The 21,973-nt window shown below is 37.2% G+C and overlaps 1 protein-coding gene across 1 annotated transcript in view; it reads left to right on the forward strand.

The window, feature by feature from the left end:
• Hmbs (porphobilinogen deaminase-like protein l(3)02640) overlaps window positions 1-21,973 on the forward strand; it is a 231,703-nt gene that overhangs the window by 61,620 nt on the left and 148,110 nt on the right. The window contains exon 4 of the mRNA XM_090412648.1: window positions 21,734-21,867. Coding sequence (XP_090268774.1) covers window positions 21,734-21,867 — 134 coding nt within the window. The remainder of the gene's footprint in view (window positions 1-21,733; window positions 21,868-21,973) is intronic.

Here is a 21,973-nt window from a genome sequence, read left to right on the forward strand (position 1 = left end):
TATAAAAAAAAAGCAATCAGAGAAAAACTTTTCGAAACACTACATATATATATGTTAAATGGAACATTATATAGAACAATATCACAGTCTGTATTTCAGTTGTATGTCAACAGTTAGAATTAAGGAAGTAAAGAAAGATGGTTTGATGTAAATTCAAGTGTAAGCAAAGGTGCACTCTATCTGCACTCTTATTTATTATCTGCAACCACATACTTTCCAGGCATGACCTGGCAGAGTATGTGGCAACAGGATTATGCACCAGTTGATTGGGAAGCCTCCTGACTTGTTACCGATGGGTTCAGCCCCTTGCACTAACTGGCAGCTGGCCTACAGCACTACCGTTTTATCTGATTTACTCTTGAAACGAAGGAGGTTATGGGTCTCTAAGTATGCATGACGTGGCCTTGAAGGGCATTACTCTCAGTGCACAGAGAAGTGAGGGGGAAAAACAGTAACCTGAATCCCTGTCTGGAGACCAAGCATGGCATATGCCACCTCACACCTCCAGTAAGCTGGGATTTCAGTGGACAATGAAGGTTATCTACCACCTAGTAGTCAAGTTAGCATTTACTCCAGAGCAGGCATTTACTCCTTTTGCAGCAAGAATGCTTGCTGCTTGTTCCAGAGCCCCTTTAGTGGAAACAGGTCACACCATTGGAGGGTAGGGTTATCTTGACAAAGAGAGAGAGGTTGTATATTGCATATCTTCTGCTCATTAGAGGCTCTTTAGCGATTACCAATATACAGTCTGCCATTGTACAGTAGATCGCATAGCCAACATTACTTACTTCTGGACACGAGGCAGGGAACAGTCTTGGGGAGACTTATGTGATTGTTGTTTGACATTATCAGAGTATTTGATCTTCTAATTTAGAAGTCTCCTTAAGACGCTACCATCTTGTGGTCTACCTTTTGTGATTAGGTCACCAGTTTACTTTGTGGTACTTACTGCATGTCATGTTGATGATTTTGTCTCTTTGTATTTTTATGGTATTGGGAGACTGTGCTTTTGCTTACACTCTTCCTTCTATTTTATATTAACAACCATCTCTCACAGCAAATCCTGTCATAAATTTGCTGATGAATAGGATGCCTGATTCCTCTTCATTTGACAAACCTTGTGTTGTCCAAGTGATCAAATTTCAAATATCTTTGATAAAATCTCTTAGTGATCTCCTCATCATTCTCTAGTTGAGTGAGAGTAATCTAGTTAACACAAACACTACCAAAACATAGTCCTGTCTTATGTTTCATAACTCTTTGCTTCATGTTTTGACAATATTGCAACCTTTAATCAGGATCATATTTCTCCATCTTTGATTGATTACATCACTCCTAATTCCTACACATTACATCCATATCCTCCAAAAAACTTAATGTATTTTTGCTGCTCATATTGCTTTAAACATGGGAAATCTACTGGTCAACATTTGTATACACAGTTTTGCTTCATATCTTCTCATTCTCCTCTTTCATTCCATCCACTTCTGTTGTTTGGAACAGCTTTCCCCATACTATTTTCCTCAAAGGTCTTGTACCTCCAGCTGTTCAAAAGAGACATCAGCAAGATTCTCTCTTTCTCTCTGACCACTTTCCCATGCATGGCTCTGTTGCATTATACGTTTTGTGATTTTCATGTTTGAGGTTGATTTTAAAGGATAATATTCTAAAGTAGTTTTTCCTGAAGGAAGTAAAGTTGAAAATGAAGAAAGCCTTTCTGGACATGATGTTATACATGTGCCAGTTCATATACAGCATTAGGCAACGAGGGAATGTTATCTGTGAGAGTTGGTGGATTTATTAAGGTGTACTTGTGTTTTAGTAATCCAATTGCCTTATATAATAAAGTAACTAGTTCCTTTGTAACCAATGCAAGTTCTTGAACTTATTGCAGGAACCCGAAAAAGAGGCAGACCTAGAATATACTGGATAGACAGCATTAAAAATTGGACAGTTTCTTCACTTACAGAGCTGAATGCAATGTCAATGAAGGACTAAGTGGAAGATTTCTGTGAGAAATATTTCCTAATATTTACCCTATGGCCCTTTGCAGACTACAGGAAGAAGAGTGGTTGATGAGGGAAAGGCATATGCTTCCTTTTTGGATTTTACAAAGCCATTTGATAGGGTGCCACTTGATAAGCTGATATTTAAGTTGCAGCACATAGATTGGATTTAGATGTCAGGTTAGTGAACTGGATTGAGAATTGGCTGTTTGATAGATATCAGAGAGTTGTGCATGCTTCCATTATCAAGGAAGCAGAAGGTTTAAAAGTGGGGTTCCACAGGGCTCAGTACTGGCACCTGTATTGTTTAACTGTCATATCAATGACATTGTCAATGGATTACAAGGGGGGGGGGTTCAGTTTTTTTTTTACAAAGATGTGAAGTTGAGAAGAGTTAGTAGTAATTGCAGATGTGGCAACCCTTCAGAATGATTTGAATAAGCTAGACAGATGGACAAATGAATGAGGGAATCAGTTTAATCCAACTATATATTTTGTCTCAAAGTTTAGGTTAAATCTGGTGTCAGACAAGGATGTGCTTTATCCCCTCTGTTAATTATTATCTATATGGATCACATTATGAAGGGAAGTGGTATTAAACCTGATATCAAAATTGGAGATGTTAATGTCAGCTCTTTGCTTTATGTGGATGATGTTATACTTCTAAATAAATCTGCTACAAGTCTGTAAGATTCCCTGACTAAATTGAATAACTGTTGTAATAGATATGGTATGAAGGTCAGCAATAACAAGACAAAGACAATGAAAATAGGCAGAAGCATTGAAAATATCAACTGCATTGTATGTAAATTTTTCATGTGGTACTATCATATCCTGTGCACCCCAGGAATTTGATGATGGTGAGTTTAGGATACATCAATGGGAGGCTACAAAATTTGTTACAGGAGTTGTGATTCCACTGTATAAAGTACAGATCAGACCACACCTGCAATGATGGGCTCAGATTTGGTCCCCAAGATTTTAAGGGGATACTGTCATATCCCCTTAAAATCATTTAAGGGGATATAATAGTATTTACTCTTACCTTGGAAAGAGTACAAAGGCAGATAACAAAAATTATATCAGGACTGTTAGTTATAAGGATAGACTGAGGGAATACAGACTTAGTTTGGTGGATAGAAGGAGAGGTGATATGTTTGAGACATATAAACTGTTGAGACGTAGTTACAGGGTTGACACTGTGGAGTGTTGTTTTGTATTGTTTTACAAGGGACCATCCCTGGAAGTTGCAAAAGGAAGTCAAGAGCAAGGGGTGAGGTGTGGGTGCTTTGCATTAATAGTGGTTGAGCCATGGAATGTATTACCTGATAGGGTGGTGAAAGCATGAATGGTGAAGTTCGAGGAGTGGTATAATAGACTTTGTGTGATAACTAGGATGTGCCTCCCATAGTGAGTGATATGTTGAAGTCCCCATTGTTAATCTGGTAATGAAAAAATTTTCATTACCAGAACCATCCTTAACAGATTCCCTAATAGTCAACATCGTCCTACATTAATAGAGATAGGAACAACAATCCCAGTCATCAGCTGAACACAAATCGTTAGATGGAATCTCCACAGGTCCAACTAGACTGCATTTTGGAAACAAATTGAGCAAACCATTAGCGCAATTCCACCCACTCCTAATTGCTATCCTAGATTTGTTAAACTACTCAAATCTGCAGCAAAAGCCTCTATCCCTAGAGGCTACAGAACACAATATATCCCATGTTGGAGTAGAGAAAGTGAGGAACTCCTAGCCAAATATGAGGAATTTGAAGATCAAACTATTGCTAAGGAGCTCATATCAACCCTGGATAAAAACAGAAAGGAAAGATGGATCTCAACCATCAATGAACTCGATTTCGTCACATCTAGTCGGAGAAACTGGTCACTTCTGAGAAAATTAGGTGGAGCAGAGCCAACAACACACAAAACAACAGAGATAACTCCTGATCAAATGGCTAATCATTTATTGAAAACCTCCAAGATTCATCCCAGCTCTACCAGGAAAACTGCTGTACAGCTTCCACCAAATCCTGAGGATGGAACCCGAGTTTCCTGAACTCGTACACCCAGTACAAATAGCCTTAAAACTTGCCAAGAATGGCAAAGCTGTAGGAGTGGATGGTATACTCCCTGAGTTCCTAAAACATCTTGGTCAACATGGCCAAACATGGCTGGCTGCCCTTTTCTCAGAAATCATCATGACTGGTGAACTACCAAAGCTGTGGTGGGAAGCCAAAATAATTGCCGTGCCCAAACCAGGGAAAGATCCAGATGATGTGAAAAACATGCGACCTATCTCCTTGCTTTGCACCACCTTTAAGCTCTTTGAAAGAATTCTCCTTAAAAGAATTTCACCACTCATCGAAAGAGCACTCCCGACTGAACAAGCTGGCTTCAGGCCAGGAAGAAGTTGCTGTGACTAGGTCCTGGCCCTGACAACTCAAATTGAAGCAGGCTTCCAGAAGAAACTTAAATCTGGAGCCACTTTCATTGACCTAACATCTGCTTATGACACTGTCTGGATCAGGGGCCTCCTCCTAAAACTAGGAAATATTATAAAGTGTAAAACAACTTTATAACTTTTTGATTCTATTCTCTCCAACAGAAAGATCTGGGTCCATATTGGCGGATAAAAGAGCAGGCCCAGATTCCTTCACAACGGTCTTCCTCAGGGCTCTGTATTATCCCCTATACTTTTTAACATCTACGTGTATGATCTACCTCATACCAGATCAAGCAAATATATGTATGCCGATGACCTAGCGATCTTACATCAATTCACCTCCTTTACCAACCTTGAATACAGACCTGAATACCCTGGAAGAGTACTTTAAGCAGTGGTACTTGAAGCCAAATCCAATGAAAACAGTGTCCTCAGTATTCCACCTGTACAATGCAGAGGCGAATCGACAACTCAACCTTTCTTTCTGTGGAGAAAGGGTAGAACACAAGCCTCACCCAAAATACCTTGGGGTGAGCCTGGACAGAAGCCTAACCTATAAAAGGCACATCATCAACCTCTCCAATAAAATTAAAACCAGAAATAATATCATTTCAAGGCTTGCTAGAACAATCTGGGGTTGTGGTGCAGAAGTCCTAAGGTTGTCTGTACTAGCCCTTGCATTCTCTGCAGCAGAATATCTTGCCCCTGTCTGGGAAAGAAATACACACACTAACATTATAGATACCCAGCTAAACACTCTACCATGCGCACAATTAGTGGGACAGTGAGAAGCACCCCTCTCTCTCTCTCTCTTGGCTGCCTGTTCTATCTAACATTGCTCCACCACACATACGCAGAAGACAAACCTCGATTAAGGAATTTAATAAAGCAGTGAGCAACCCACTCCTGTCCCTACATCAGACTTTCATAAACCCACCTAGTCTATGCCTCAAATCTAGAAAGCCTCTCTGGTCCATGGACGAACTCTTTTCAGCTGCGCTGCCATCAATATCTGACATATTGAGGGAACACTGGTCCAACAATCTACCAACAAACGGCTTCCTGGTAGAAGATCCCTGTGCTCTGCAGCCTGTTTTTGATCTTCCTAGGAAGATTTGGCCATCAATAAACAAGATCAGGACTAGTCAGGGCAGATGTGGCTATCTTCTACATAAATGGGGGTTGTTAGATCACACTTATTGTGATTGTTCTCCTGTAGCTCAGACGATTACTCATATTGTGTACGACTGCCCAAGGTGCCAATTTCACGGTGGTGGCCTACAGGACATCCACAAAGTGATGGATGAGGCCTTAAATTGGCTTTCCAGCCTGGACCTTGACCTGTAGTTGGTATGGTGGTGATTATGGAGGAAACAGAAGATCACGGTCCCATCTCACCACGAAGATGTTATTCTTGTAGTCCTTGTCATGATATCAACAGAACTCCTCCTCATGTTAGAAGATGATGTAATGCGAAATGGGTCCCCTCTAATGGATGAAGTTTTTTCACACAAGACACAACTGTTCTCTAATTAAACCTAGGATACAGCTACATTTATGTTGTGAAGTGTTGCGAGAACATGCAGCCTTGTCATGCCTGTTACAGTAGGATGATAATTGCCCCTGGCTTGATTATGACAAGTTACTTTTGCTTTTTTTTTAAAAAAAAAAAAAAAAGAAAAAAAGGAAAGACTTAGAAAGCTGGTTATGCCTTTTATGTAATGAAATTTTATATGTTAAGATTTTCATCATTTCTTGCTGGAATTTGTGATTGATTGTACTCTTCACTTACCAATTTCATGTAGCCATAAGCATAAATAAATATATAAATCATATGAGTGAATGTAGTGTTGAATAAGTGGGCATTGTTCATAATTGGAAAGCATTCTATGAGCAGATCATTGTAAAGTGAAGTGTTGTAAACAGTTATTAGGTTATTTATTAACAATTTTCAAAGAGATTTATGAATTTAAAAATAATTTTTTTAATTCATTCAATATGAAACCGATGTTGAACATTGAAACGAGATGTCAACCACACCTTTGTTCAACATCAGTTGTTAATTCAACAATGTATTTATGATAATTATTGTTAATAATAAAAAATAATAAATGTTCCTATTACCATTATGACTAGTAGTAACTGATGTATGTGCACTGACTTTTTAATAAATATTGAATAATAGGAGGGAAATAGTGCTGTGTACAACACATATTGTATTATGTGAGTTGTGATTCCATCAAGTGGAGTCGTTCAAGGAAGGGATCTTCTTTGGGTTAATTATTAGAATGTGAGTGGCATCTTGCTTTGAAGTCTATAACACAAATTCTTGACAAAGTGAATTGATAATTGATGCCTTAAAAGAATCTCTGAATATATTCTTGTCAGTTGACTAAAAATCCATATAGGAATAGCTTTATACAATAACTTCCATCATGTTCAATCAGGATGGAAGTTATGGACACCTCTGTATTATATTAACTGTAGTTTAGTTTATAAGTCATTTTGTCAGCTATTCCATTGTATTTAGTTCTGTACAATGTAACAGCTGACAAAATGACTTATAAACTAAACTACAGTTGATATAATACAAAGGTGTCCATAACTTCAATCCCGTTATAAGCAAATTATAGACCAGTCACTATCTCTGAAGTGGTGGTAAAGATATGTTAGAAAAGATGGTCAGAGGCAGAATTCAGGAATGGGTAGATAAGAAGATACGAAGAGTAAGAAAGTAAAGATTGTGAGTCTGCTGTCTCAGTATGATAGATTGGAATTGAGCAGAAGGGCCATGATTGTCAATGAGAAGATTCTGAAGGAGGAATGGTGTGCATTTTATAGATGTGTGGAGTGAATTTAATGGGCATAAGAACCTGTATATGACTGATGGACTGCACTTCAATGGTTTTGGAGTTAGGTGCCTGGAGAAAGTGTTTGGTGAGAGTTTGGAAGTGCAAAACCAGGAAAACTAGAGATATTGGAGGGGGGGGGAGTAATCAAGCATGTGTCAAGTCACAGTTGGGATAGATAAGTATGAGTGCAGGAATAATTATGAAGAGCTAGGTGCAGTTTCCCAGGTTTTGAATCAGAATGGGCAGGTAATGACATTATATAAGAGTAACTGTGGGCCCAAAGGGATGTTGAAATGCGTGTACACAAATACCCGAAAAATTAGAAATGAAGGAGAGAGGTTATTAGCATCGGCCAGCTCAACATCGCCCAAAATTATTGGCATCAGTGAGGGCTGGTTTTGAGAGAATGATGTACTGTAGTTATGAGATAGAATGTAATGGATATTGTATTTTCAGAGAACATGGAAGAAATAGAGCAGGAAGAGGGGTATTATTATTAACCAACAAAAATAGAAGCTAAGGCATATTGTAGATCTGATGGAAATGGTTCATTTGAGGCTGTCTCATGTGAGATTGAGACCGATAGTACAAAATATATTGTCAGTTGCTGCTATAGACCTGGAGATCCAGAAGAAAAAGAAGATGTGGATGACATGCATCAAAAGATTAGCACAATGTGTGCAAGCTGAGCAATTATTGTGGAAGGAGGAAAGGGCACATACAAAATGGAAATGGAATTTATATAGTTATCATCATCATCATCAAATTCCTGACATGTACCCTCAAGGAGTGTATAGTACTATATGAAAAACTTACATCATTACTAACTTCCTATTTACAATTTTCCTCCAAATCAATCTGTTACTTGTCAAGAATCCAACATTATTACATCGTATATTTCCTTCTTCTAAGTCTTTTTCATGCCAACCTGGCAGTTGTTTTGCTAATCTTTCCTCTCCCATTCTGTTTAAGTGACCATACCACCTGAGATTAGTTCTGCTAATGCATTCCTGGATGCTAACAATGTCAAGTTCTTTCCTAATATCCTCGTTTTTAATATGATATTGCCATTGATGCATCTATTCACTTCCCTAATCTTTCTTAGGATCCTCATATCTCTAGTTTTTGGTCAAGTGTTTTATTTCTAACCCATCTCTCAGATCCATAAGTAAAAGGTTTGAACACTGTCTTGCATACAGCTAATTTAGTCTTTTACTTATTTCTCTCTTATTCCATATAAATTTATTCAGTTTACTTCCTACCATACCAGATTTGCTGATTCTGTTGTCTATTTCCATATTTAATTTACCTTCTTCATTAAAAATCATGCCTAAGTAGCTGAAATGTTTTACTTGTTCTATAGGTTCTATGTTCATGATGCTGTTGATATTATTATTATTCAGGCCTCCATGGAGTCAAAAGACTCGTCGTTCTCCTTCCTAGGAAACACAAAATCTATCATACCATCCCTTGAACTCATTGACTATTCTTGATCTCACCACTCTATCAGGCAGTGCACTCCACGTTTCAACCACTCTCCATGAAAAGAAACCACTTTTCACCCTCTTGCTCACAGCTTCCTTTTGCAACTTCCAGGGATGGCCATTTATCGTCACTCCTTCCTGCTGTTCCACCAAGCGAACCAACTCCCCGGTGTCAACCCTGTAACTACCGCTCAACAGTTTAAAATTCTCAATCATATCAGCTCTCCTTCTTCTATGCACCAAACTCTGCAGTCCACATTCTCTCAGCTGATCCTCATAACTAACATTGTACATTCCTGAAACCATCTTTATCTATGTCTGTACCCTTTCTACAGCTAATTTATCCCCTTCAAATCCTGGGGACCAAATTTGAGAACAGTAGTCTAAGTGTGGTCTTATACAACAGAATGATAACTCTTTTATCTCTGCAGGTCAGCAGAGATAAAAGAGTTATCTTAGTATTAAAGCAATCTTCTGGGTTACCTTCACCACCTTTGCAATATGCTCCCTGAATTTCAGTTTTCTATCAACCATCACCCTGTGATCTCTTGTCTCCCATACTTCCTCCAGTACAGCTCATCCAATCGAGTATGCAGCCTCCCATTGATGTATTCCAAACTTCAAGACTTTACATTTTGTCTGCATAAAACTGATAATATCCTTATTCATTCACCCATGTGTCTACTTTATTCAAATCCTCTTGCAGGCCTCTGCATCTGCACTATTACTAATAACCCTTCCCAGCTTCACATCATCTGCAAATAACTGAATATCCCTCTGCAGTCTGTTGACAATGTCATTGATATAAAGGTTAAACAATACAGGTCCAAGTACTGAGCCCTGTGGGACCTAACTTGGAACCTTCTTCCTCCTTGATATTGCCCCACCATACACAACTCTCTGATACCTATCAGACAGCCAATCCTGAATCCATTTGACTATCCCAACATCTGCACAGATGTGCTACAACTTAAATATCAGCTTATCATGTGGCACCCTGTCAAATGCCTTTGCAAAATCAAAAAAAAAGGCAGTATATGCCTTTCCCTCATCAACTGCTCTTGTCACTTTATTATAAAAGGCAATCATGTTACTAAAGCAAGAGTGCCTCTTAACAAATCAATGTTGACTCTGACAGATAACATTTCCCTCATCTGTCCAACGCTGTATATGTTCCCTCACTGATTCTCTGAGATCTTAACTACTGTTGAAACACCATCTGATCTGTAGTTAGACACATCCAGTCTGCTACAGTCCTTATGCAATAGCACTATCTTATCTTCCTTCCAATCCTTGGATATCTTTCCCATAACCAGACTTTTATTGAAAAGCCAGGTCAACGGAGCTGTCAGCTCTTTCGCACATTCTTTCAAAACCCGTGGTGAAATACCATCCAGTCCCACAGCTTTACAAACATCCAGGGTACTCAGTATTTAGAACACACTCTCCTCTTGTACCTTTGAACATTGAACCTGCCCTATTCCTCTAGTATTAAAACTTATCCAGTATGAAGAACTCCAATAAAGTGTTTATTGAACAACTCCACTATGTCCTCTACATCATTCTTCCACAATCATTTCTCCTCCTACTGGCCACATAGCCAAAAAATTCGTAGGATTTTCTTTGGATCTTAGTGCCAATCTCTTCTCATAAAATTCAATTTCTCCTTCCTTACTATATTAGTCACTCTCCTGGCCTGAGTCTTATTCTTCATCCATCTGCTCTTCACCTGTCTCCTTATAATATCTCTTCCATAGCTTCTTTTTCACATGTAGTTCCTGTTGAATATTGTTTGTCATCCACTTTACACCAAATTGTGTTCTCTTCTTCACTCGTGGAACACAGCTTACTATTGCTGCTAACAAATATTCCTTCACAATTTCCCAAGCACTAATGATATCCTGGCCTTCCAACTTTGCCCTCCATGAAACTGCCGGAAGTTGATATCTAAGACTGTTATAATCACCTGCCATGGGGGACCCCCCCCCCCTTGGAGTCATCAGAATTCAAGGAGAACCGGCCTACAAGTCCGGAACTCGGGAGGATTGGGCGCTGTAGGCATCAGGGGGAGCAGAGCCCCCCCCTAGTATATATATAAATATAAAAAACTATGTGATTATACATATAAATTTCAACAAATTGGTATGGAATAGTTTCCAATAAAAGCTAAAAATTGCTTAAAGTCCTGAAGTATGTGGAAACTAAGTAGGCTGAATATGTGCCATCCAAATTCAATTCTTGGAATTTTTATGCCACCATTATTGTTAGATTAGGGTTAATCAGAATTTCACAGGCTTCTTTAAATTTTCTTTCATACCACGTTTTTGTATGATGTAAAGAGCAGGCACTTTTCCAATCAATTTGGTATAGGGGTTGAGAGCATGTTCTGAGAGGCCTGCTTCACGAAAATAGTTATATTTAATGTGTCTTTTGTGTTCTTTTTTACGTATAGGGATGGTACGTCCAGTTTCGCCAATATAAGATAAGTTACAGGTGCAGTAGATGCAATAAACTCTGGGATGTGCCAATGGGAGAAGAGGATCGATCCTTAGAGGAGTTGAATATGTTTTTTAATTTTATAGGTGGTTTAAAAGTGGCATTGAGATTATAATGGTGTAGGATTCTATTATTTTTGTTATAGCCATTATTTATAAATGCACATTTATCAATAATGGCTATAACAAAAATATATAAATACTGTTAATAAAGTTCTTCATAAAACTTCAAAAAAGAATATAGATTACAGTCAAACTATAGCCATCCTATACATTAAAGGGTTATCAGAAAAAATCAATAGAATCCTACACCATTATGATCTTAATGCCACTTTTAAACTGCCTATAAAATTAAAAAACATATTCAACTCCTCTAAGGATCCTTTCCTCCCATTGGCACATCCTGGAGTTTATTGCATCTACTGCACCTTTAACTTACCTTATATTGGTGAAACTGGGCTTACAATCCCTATACGTAAAAAAAGACACATTAAATATAATTATTTTGGTGATTGGAAAAGTTAAAGAAGCCTGTGAAATTCTGATTAACCACTCTAATCTCAACAATAATTGTGGCATAAAAATTCCAAGAATTTGGATGGCACATATTCAGCCTACTTAGTTTCCAGCATACTTTAGGACTTTAAACAATTTTTAGCTTTTATTGGAAACTATTCCATACCAATTGATTGAAATTTATATGTATAATCACATGGTTTTTTATATTTATATATATTTAAACATGTTGCTCTCCAGCCCAATTTAATTTTGTAACCTAATAGATAATAATAATAATTGGACTCTGGCTTTGATGTAGTAAATGTCCCCTCACCAGAGGTCAGGCCAATAATTCTTGTAATGGTTGGTCAGTAACTTTAGTGAACCATGTAGATTGTAGTGCAGCTTGTTTCTTTGTATATATGTGTATGCTCCAGATGATGACCTTGATATGTAGGTCGAAAAAAGTCGAGCATTCATTTTAGTTTATATTAAACTAAAGTTTTGCTCTAACATGGTAGTTGTCTCCATAATTTTTGATAATGATATGTACTTTGCATTATGGGATGATAAGGCAAGTGACATGACGTCATTAGCTTCTATATACGAGTTGCCCCAGACCTGAAAATACTTCAGGCTCAAACTTTGTTTGCTTACGCTTTGATAAAGGATTAAACTAGGTATATAATTTCTTTGTATCTTTAATTTATAGTACAGTGGTATCTCGCTAATCCGAACCTCTTTAGTCCGAACCCTCCAGTAATCCGAACTGCGGTTTGAAAAAAAAAGTTTTATTTATTACGTATTATTATTTTGTATACTATTCTTTTTATTTAATAATTATTATTTTAATTATTATTATTACAGTACAGTATTTTTTTCATACTGTCAATTGCATGGTTATACTGGAGGCCTATTTTGGTTTATTGTGTGTTCACATCTGCATTTTTATACTGTACAGTACGTACTGTATTGTCGGCATGAATCACAAATATACACAAAAAGAGGAAATTCAGAACGTGCATAATTTGGTTAAAAAATATAAATCCAGATGTTGATATTTCACAAACAGCTGTTATGGAATGGATTACAGGTAGAACCAAAAGTGAATTCGAAATCAAATCAATTGCTGAAATTATAAATATGATGCTACAGAATGAATTAGAAGATGAATGACCATGAAGAACTCAAAGAAAAAAAAGTAAAACATGAAGAGGCAGCTGACAGTTTTAATATGTGTATAGAATGTGCTAAGCAGAATGATATGCCATTCCACAAAATTTTGTTGCTAATGCAGCTCCGAGAAGAACATTTGAAGAAAGTTTAGTTTCCAAGAACAAAAGAAAATCAGTGACTTTTTTATAAAGAAATAAAAAACTTTTTTGTGTGTGTTATTTTGTGAAACTTTTTTTGTGTGTTGTATACAAGAAAGTGATATTTTTTACGCAAATTAAGTTATGTACTGAACTGTGCAATTTTATTAAATCGGAATCGTCAACAATACAGGTGCATACAAATTAAATTTTTTGCTAAAGTAAACTTGTGTACTTTTTTTTATTTTTTTTAAATTTTTTTTTTTGCGTGTGTGTGTGTTTTACGTTACATTACAGTAGCTTTTTTCTATCAGTTAATTTATTTACAGAATTAAATTGATGTTCTATTAGAATCTGATTATTATTTTTAAACGCTAATTATTGTTGTTTCTTGGGAGAAAATTCGCTAATCCGAACGAGCACAGTTTTTATTAGTTTGGATTAGCGAGATAGCACTGCATAATCAAGTGGAAAAACTTCCAATGGTTTTCACTGTTCATCCTGGTTCCCTGGCGAAAACAAAGAGGGCCTTGTTATCCGGGCGATGCCCCAGCCAGCATGGAATTCTGTCATGTTATACCATCATGCCAGCCAATAAGAATACGATTTGGTTGGCTAAATCCCAAATTGCCAGCCCATCCTTGTTAATTCAGTATCCAGGTAGATATCTAGCAGTGTGCACCACGAGAAGGTGAGGATTGGACATTAGGTCAGAAGCCCTGGTCGGTTCTCTGCATTCTTTTAAAGGCTCTCTGGAGGTCTCCTCTCAGTTATACAGCTTTGATCTTTAAGCACCCCTTTTTACATAGTTATTAAGGGATAATTACATGAAACAGCATGTGATTGAAGGGAACAGGGGTTTTGAGAGTGTTCGATCTAGTAATAGCATTAGAAGATCTATATATATAACTGCAGTAACAACTCTACCTCCGATCAGGTAAAGTGTTCATGCAGTCTTGTCCTTAGAGGTTACTCAACGTGTGGAAATTTGAATGAAGAAAGGGTTTATGCACAACTACAAAATTGTTAATTATGACAAACTTAGGCAACTTGAAGCAGTGTCATGGCATAAGAAATTCTTGGAATGAATGTCATTAGTGCATGGGAAGTGGTTAAGGATTGTTTGAGTGAGACAGTATCAGAGTGTATACTCTGGGTCATGGATAAATCTAGTAGGGATTAAGTGGATGACTAGCAATATAAAAGATGTTGGGGCCCACATGATAAGCTGATACTTAAGTTGCAGTCCATGGGTTTAGATGTCAGGTTAGTCGACTGGATTCAGGATTGGCTGTCTGTTAGGTATCAGAGAGCTTTGTATGGTGGGGCAATATCAAGGAAGCAGAAGGTGGGGTGGGTTCCACAGGGCTCAGTACTTGGACCTGTATTGTTTAACCTCTATATCAATGACATTATAAATGGATTGCAAGGGGATATTCAGTTGTTTGCTGGACAGGGTTATTAGTAATAGTGCAGATGTTGCAGCCCTGCAAGAGGATTTGAATAAACTGGACAAATGGGCAAATGAATGGGGTGTGTTGGTTTAATGCAGCAAAATGTAAAGTCTTGAAGTTTGGGATTCATCATTGCAAGGATGCATACTCAGTTGGAGGACCTGCACTGGAGGAAGTAGGGGAGACAAGAGATCTGGGGGTGATACTTGATAGAAAACTGAAATTCTGGGAGCATATTGCAAAGGTGGTGAAGGTAACCCAGAAGATTGCTTCAATACTAATGTTGGATCTTACGTCCTTGTATTTGATCCCCCATCTTGTTTTTAACTTTATTCTTAAACAAGTAAATAGTTGCTGGTTGATTACTAATTTTAATATAGAGAAATTTATATTTTCAGACTGCACCACTCTATATCTAGATTAGTCTAATGAACTGTAGTGAAATCAACTATTTTTATATCAGTATTATTTCTTACGTAGACCGAGTTTATCTCTCATGTTTGAAGCTCCCGCAAGGTCCGATAATTTCATGAACGACGAGATTAAGGCAAACACAATTTTAAAATCATCAAAACAAAACATTTAATTCTGGGTTAAGTATTATACATATAAACTCAATTCTGAGAACAAGATTATATAAATGTCTTAGCATAACTGGTCACAACATCTTACAGATTCAGTCTATGGGTATTTGCTACCAGACTTATAGCCTTCACAATATTAAAATAACTTTTAATAGAGTTCAATATCACAAAATCTCTTAGTAACAAATTTTACTATTATCACACAGTCAGCAAAGTCTCAATACATTAATGGTGGCAACAACTGCTTCATGAGTATATACCTTCATACTTCATACTTCAGCTGATTTCAGCAAAAAACTTTATAGATAATGTGGGGAATAACAGGAGGAATTACACACATATCTCTGCACTGAAACAACATAAAATTGGACAGTTCTTACCAGATAAATCCTTTGTTGATCAATTTCACCATGGGCACACGTTTATAACTATATTTACTTAGCACACTATAGCAACACTATTTAGAATAAATCTTCTTAATGATAACTGAACTATTAATGGTCACACTTCACGTGTATAGACGTACTTAGATAAAGGAAAATGCTCATTCCTTCTTTAACACTTCGACCAATTCAGCTCTCAGTTATAGTTCCATGAAACTAATGGAACACGCGGTAATTCTTTAACTTCTAGAATTATTCTCAGTTGCCTAATACTTCCCGGTCCTTTAATAGCTGAATTACAGCACTAAAGTTCTAGACACAGCAATCCTTTGCATTCACTTTGCTGTTACTCTGTATTTTCCTCGTCTGCCTGTGCTATACCAATGCTCTCGTGTCCTTGAATGGTCGGTCATGAAAAGGAGAAGAGCCTCGGTTTTCTCCACTCTCAGCTTATATACCTCCCTTCCTTTTTCCTGCCATATTATGTTGGAGGTTTAATGGTTTTTGGATTTTTTACAACACTCAAAAAGAATTAAATTAGAATTTAATACTCCTATATTTCGTCCTAGTCACTAGGACATCTACGGGGATTACAAAGACAATTAATGTAACATGCACACAAAAACTTACAATACTAAGCCCAACCACGTGGGTGACACTAAAGTCCTATCTAGGTGGAGCGTCCTCTAAGGGCAGTAGTAGGTGGCCTGGAATGTAAGGTGGGACCTCTGGTGATGAGTGTTTCCCAAATCTTCGGAAGCTTAATGCAACCGTATTTGTTAAGATTTGGTTGGTTTCTGAGAGCTGCTGCTTCTAAGAAAAGTCTCTCTTTCTTGAATTTGCTGTGGTGGAGCATGGTGGTTTTCTTCCATGATACTCTGTGGGTGGTGTCCAAAACATGGTCAGCCAAGCCTGAGTGGCCATAGTTGTGTTTAACGATGTATGACTTGTGTTCCTCCAGACGGATGGATGCTGATCTGCCTGTCTGTCCAAAGTACGCAAGCTTACAGGAACAGGGTACTTTGTAAACTCCAGGCAGAGAGAGAGGAGGGAGCTGATCTTTCGTAGAACGGATAAGGGTAGCAAGTTTTCGGTAGGGCTTATATGCTGTGTGTAGGTTATACTTTTTTAGTATCTTGGCTATTTTTTCCGAAGTGCCTCAGACGTAGGGTATGGTGATGGCATATTTAAATTCTTGTTGACGCGAGGGACGGGGAATGGGGGAGGAATTGATTATTTTTTTGATACTGTGTTCACTGTAGCCATTGGAGAGGAAAGGTCTGTGTATGTGGTTAAGTTCAGTAGTGAGGGCAGTTCCACTGGAACAAAGATTGTGGGCTCTCTTGGTAAGGGTTTTAATGATGCTATATTGTTGTGAGGGGTGGTGGTGGGAGAGTTTGTGAATGTATCTACCTGTGTGTGTGTGGGTTTTCTGTATACAGTGAAGGCAAGTGTATCATTGGGCAGGCGCGTGACTAAGGTGTCTAGGAAGGGTAAACAATTGTTCTTTTCCTTTTCCATAGTAAACTGGATTCTTGGATGTAGGCTATTGAGATGACAGAGGAAGGAGTCTAACGTGTCTGGGCCATGAGGCCAAATGGAGAACACATCATCGTCATTAGGTCAGAAGCCCTGGTCGGTTCTCCGCATTCCTTTAACGGTTATGTGGAGGTCTCCTCTCAGTTATACAGCTTTGACCCTTAAGCACCCCATCAATTTTATTAACTTAACCAATTAGTTTTGCCACACTTTAACTGATGGCGTCTTCAGGGCACTTACATATAGGCTGAAACAATCTCACAATTATGTGTAACTATAAAACTGACACGAATAACTGTAAAAAACTGACTAGAATAATTACAAATAAAATAGTATTGAACGTATGTAAAACACATATCGCGTGTTTTACGCATGTGAGTAAACCTCATTGTTTGCTCATTGCCTAAATTCTAACTACTTTTCGTGGAAAAATAAGATCTACCAACAATTAACAGGCTTGGCGTTTGGAGCCCACTCTCACCTTCATGTGTTGACCTCTTTATGGAAGACTTAGAAAATAAAATCCTATCCCAAATTATTTCCAAACCTAAAATTTGGTTCAGATATGTGGATGATATCTTCATCGTGTGGAACAACAACAAAGATGACCTATATGATTTTCTCAAAAAGATCAACTCCTTCCATCATTCTATTAAATTTACTCTGGAACTTGAAAGAGAAAAACAACTACGTTTTTAGACATCTTAATCAAAAAACAAATTGATGGCAGTATAAATTTATCGGTGTACAGAAAACCGACCAATAGAGGTCGCTACCTACATTTCAGCTCCTCTCACCACATCTCACATAAACTCAGCATTGTACACATGTTAAAGAAGAGAGTAATTTGCATCAAACAGATAACGAGACCCTTCAAAATGAGTTAACATTAATTTCCAACAATCTGTACTTGAATGGCTATCCAAGAAGACTAGTCAATAAAGTCCTTTTCTCTGAACCACCACAAAGAGAACAAGAAGAGATTCAATATATAAAAACTATTGCAATTCCGTTTGTAAGTGGCATCTCCTACAAGCTCGCCAGCCTCCTCAAACATCACAAAATAAGAGTAACATTTAAACCAATAGAATCTATTCGTAAACTGCTAAGATCTCCAAAAAATAACCACCCTTTCTATAAATATGCTGGAGTTTATAATATTCCATGCTCGTGTGGCTCTAGTTACATCGGACAGACTTCAAGAAGCCTTGAAATCGAGCAAAAAGAGCACATTGGCTATGTCAAAAACAACAGACAAGGCATTTCTGGCCTATCGTCTCATTTCTCTACAACTAACCATGTCATCGAGTGGGGCAAAAGTTGTTCGCCTTACTTAGAGGAAAATTACCATTCAAGAATTTTCAAAGAAGCAGCCTCAGTCGCCCATTCTACTGTCAACCTCAACAGAAATCAAGGCCTAATCTCTGGGAGTATTCCCAGAGATATGGAAAACCCTAATCAAATCCCTAAAAACAAAAGGAATAAATTTTAATACAAACTACAGAAAGTTCCTTAGCAACAGCTAGCTAATCTTGTACACATGATACGTGCTTTATGCACGTTCGATACTATTTTATTTGTAATTATTCTAGTCAATTTTTTACAGTTATTCGTGTCAGTTTTATAGTTACACATAATTGTGAGATTGTTTCAGCCTATATGTAAGTGCCCTGAAGATGCCAACAGTTAAAGTGTGGCGAAACTAGTTGGTTAAGTTATAAAATTGATCAACACTTGATCTGTAAACCAATAATATTATTATTAATTCTCATGATCAAGAAAATAAACCTTCATTATGAGTTATCATTCTGTTGTATAAGACTCAGATCAGGCCACACTTAGACTGTTGTTCTCAGATTTGGTCCCTAGGATTTGAAGGGGATAAATTAACTGTGTCAAGGGTACAGAGGTGGAAAGAAAGATGGTTTCAGGACTGTACAATGTTAGTTATGAGGATCAGTCGAGGGAATGTGGACTGCAGATTTTGGTGGATAGAAGAAGGAGAATTGATGTGATTGAGACTTTGGTAGCATATTGCATATACTATGTTGAGAGGCGGTTACAGTTACTGGGGAGTTCTTTCACTTGGTGGAACAGTGGGAGGGAGCGTTGACAAGGGGCCATCACTGGAAGTTATGAATGGAAGCTGTGAGCAAGAATGTGAGGTGTGGTTTCTTGGTGAAGGGTTGTTGAACTGTGGAATGCATTGCTGATAGAGTGGTGAGAGCATGAGCAGTCAATGAGCTCAAGGAGTGTTAGGTAGACTTCTGTTTCCTATGAAGGTCCTCCCATGATGAGTCTCTTGACTCCATGGAGGCCTGAATAATAATAATAACTGCTTCTTTAACTTCTTGAGTCTACCATGGATTTTGGATTTTTTTTTATCCTTGCAAACAACTTCACCAAATGTCTTCCAACTGAATCAGTGTTTTCTTCGGAGGATTTCAAATCTTTTGTATTCTCACATATATCCTGAACTAGCATAAAGATATGACTATCGGCAATAACATAGTCAATATGACCTTTTTTTTTTTATTCTTCTTGGCATATGAATTTGTGCAAATCATCATGTTAGTGATGACTGTCATGGTATTAGTGATGACTAGTCCATGCCCTGAACAGAAATCTAGCAGGCACTTTTCGTTATTATTAGTTTTGTCATTATTATTTACTTTGGCATCTCCATGGAGGCAGGGATTTGTGTAGATCCCCATACTAACAATTATTTACTAAATAGCTGTCATATTTCTCCTCTAATTCATTCACCAGTGAAGTATTTGCCACTACTTCTGGTAATCCATTCTGCTCAGTCACCATCCTGCAAGCAAAAAAAATCTAGTCCTAACACACTTATTATTAATCACTTTGTTACACAATATCCAGGGATGACCCCCCCTGTTCTCTTGTTTCTCCTATATGTATTGGAAAAAAAAAAAAAAGAACTCTTTTGTGGCTTTGAACTTAGTGACATTAAACTGGCAGCCATTATCCTTTGCCTCTACTGCTAGCCTATTCATGTCATTCTATAGTATTGACATATCATTTTCATTGACTATCACTTTTTCCAATTTTGCATCAATTTTATCAAACAAATTTTCCTAGAACATTTCTATGTGTCTGAGATTCATTTCTTACCCTGCTATAAGTCTGTAATAAGGAGATATAATCAGCTTTTCCGTTTTCTTTGTTACCTGCTTTATTTAATGATTCAAAAAATTCTACCACTTCTTCCTTAGTAGAACCTTCTGTGTGACTATACACTCATAAATATTATCATTGTTCAATTCCCCATTTTGAAATTTTCCCATATAATTCTACTCGAAATTGCCTGCTGATCAAGAAGTTTGTCTTCATGTTTGGTTTTGAGTGCTATCACTACTTCTTCCTTTCTCTGTTTGCTATTGTCTGAATAATAAATATTCAGGTAATGTATCCTATATTTATTATTTATCAAGTTCACACTTGTTTCTCTTTGTTCCAATAACACCAATTATATACACTTCATACTCTTCTATTACTTCTGCCAGTTCAGTTTCCTTTCCATTGATATTCTTTGATTGTGTCTATTTTGAATTCTTCTGAAGTTGTGTTTATTCAAGTAGCTGACTTTTTATTGTTTGCCCTGGTCCCCTTATGAAAACAACAGGGGCTTTGATTATCTGAGTAACTCTCCAGCTGAAATTTCATCATGTTGTACTATTATGATTTCTGGTGTAAGTCTATAGAGAATACAGTTTGTTAAACTAAGTTCCAAATTTCCAGCTGATCCTTGTTCATTTATTGCTCAGTGGATACCTAGTAAAGAGACATTTGATTATCTGAGTAATTCTCCAGCTGAAATTTCATCGTGTTGTACCATTATGATTTCTGGTGTAAGTCTAAACTAAGTTCCAAATTTCCAGCTGATCCTTGTTCATTTATTGCTCAGTGGATACCTAGTAAAGAGACACACCACATGAAGGTGAGGATTGCACATTAGATTAGAAACTCCAGCCAGTGCTCTGCATTCCTTGAAGACTGTATTGAGGTCTCCTCCAGTTTCCTGGCTTTGGCACTTATAAATATCAAATTATCCCTTATCAAATTATTGTAATGGACTCAACTTCAAATTTTGATCAACTAAGTGATATCATGGAATGATGAGAGAAAAGGAAAGCCACAGAAGATGATTTCATATAAGAAGTCATAGTAAGTTATGACCCAGGGATGCATTAGTATAATTCTTTCAGTAGACAACACCATAAAAGATTAGAGTAGGTCTTATCTTTTATGAAAAGATGTGTATTCTTTCTCCTTTAGTGTTTATTTCAAAGATGCATAATCTGGGCTGTAATGTTGCTGACACCTTCACTCTTGTTTCTTACTGGGGAGACAGTATTCTTTCTGCAAGTTTTCCTTCAAACTGTTTTTTAAACATCATTCTATTACACATTAGCATGTTTCTTGAGCATGGTGTTTATGCATGCCAATAGTATACTTTCTTTTGGGATGTCTTCTTGTTTTTAAAATGTTGATTTGATTTTGATTATAGTGGGATGTAGTTTATTTTCTGTGATGTTTATATATAATAAATAAATATATATATATATATTTAAAAAAAAATTTTTTTTTCTTCTTTTTAATAATATCAGTTTCACATCCCGCTTATGTATAATTATAATTGCTTTTCTCAGATAGGAGAGAAGAGTTTGTTTACTAAAGAACTAGAAATTTCTTTGGAAAAGAAAGAAGTTGAATTTGTTGTTCATTCATTGAAAGATCTTCCTACAACATTGCCACCTGGTATGGTTATTGGAGGAGTGTGTAGGTAAGACACTCACTTAAGCCTTCCTCAGAATATGAAATGGCATAATGTTGAAAATATACTTAGTTTTTAGATGAAAAAAGAATTACACATTCAAGTAATTAAAATC

Source organism: Typopeltis vanoorti, chromosome 23 (genome assembly GCF_054136105.1).
Source record: "Typopeltis vanoorti isolate ZY-2024b chromosome 23, IOZ_Tvanoo_1.0, whole genome shotgun sequence".
Lineage (NCBI taxonomy): Eukaryota > Metazoa > Arthropoda > Arachnida > Uropygi > Thelyphonidae > Typopeltis > Typopeltis vanoorti.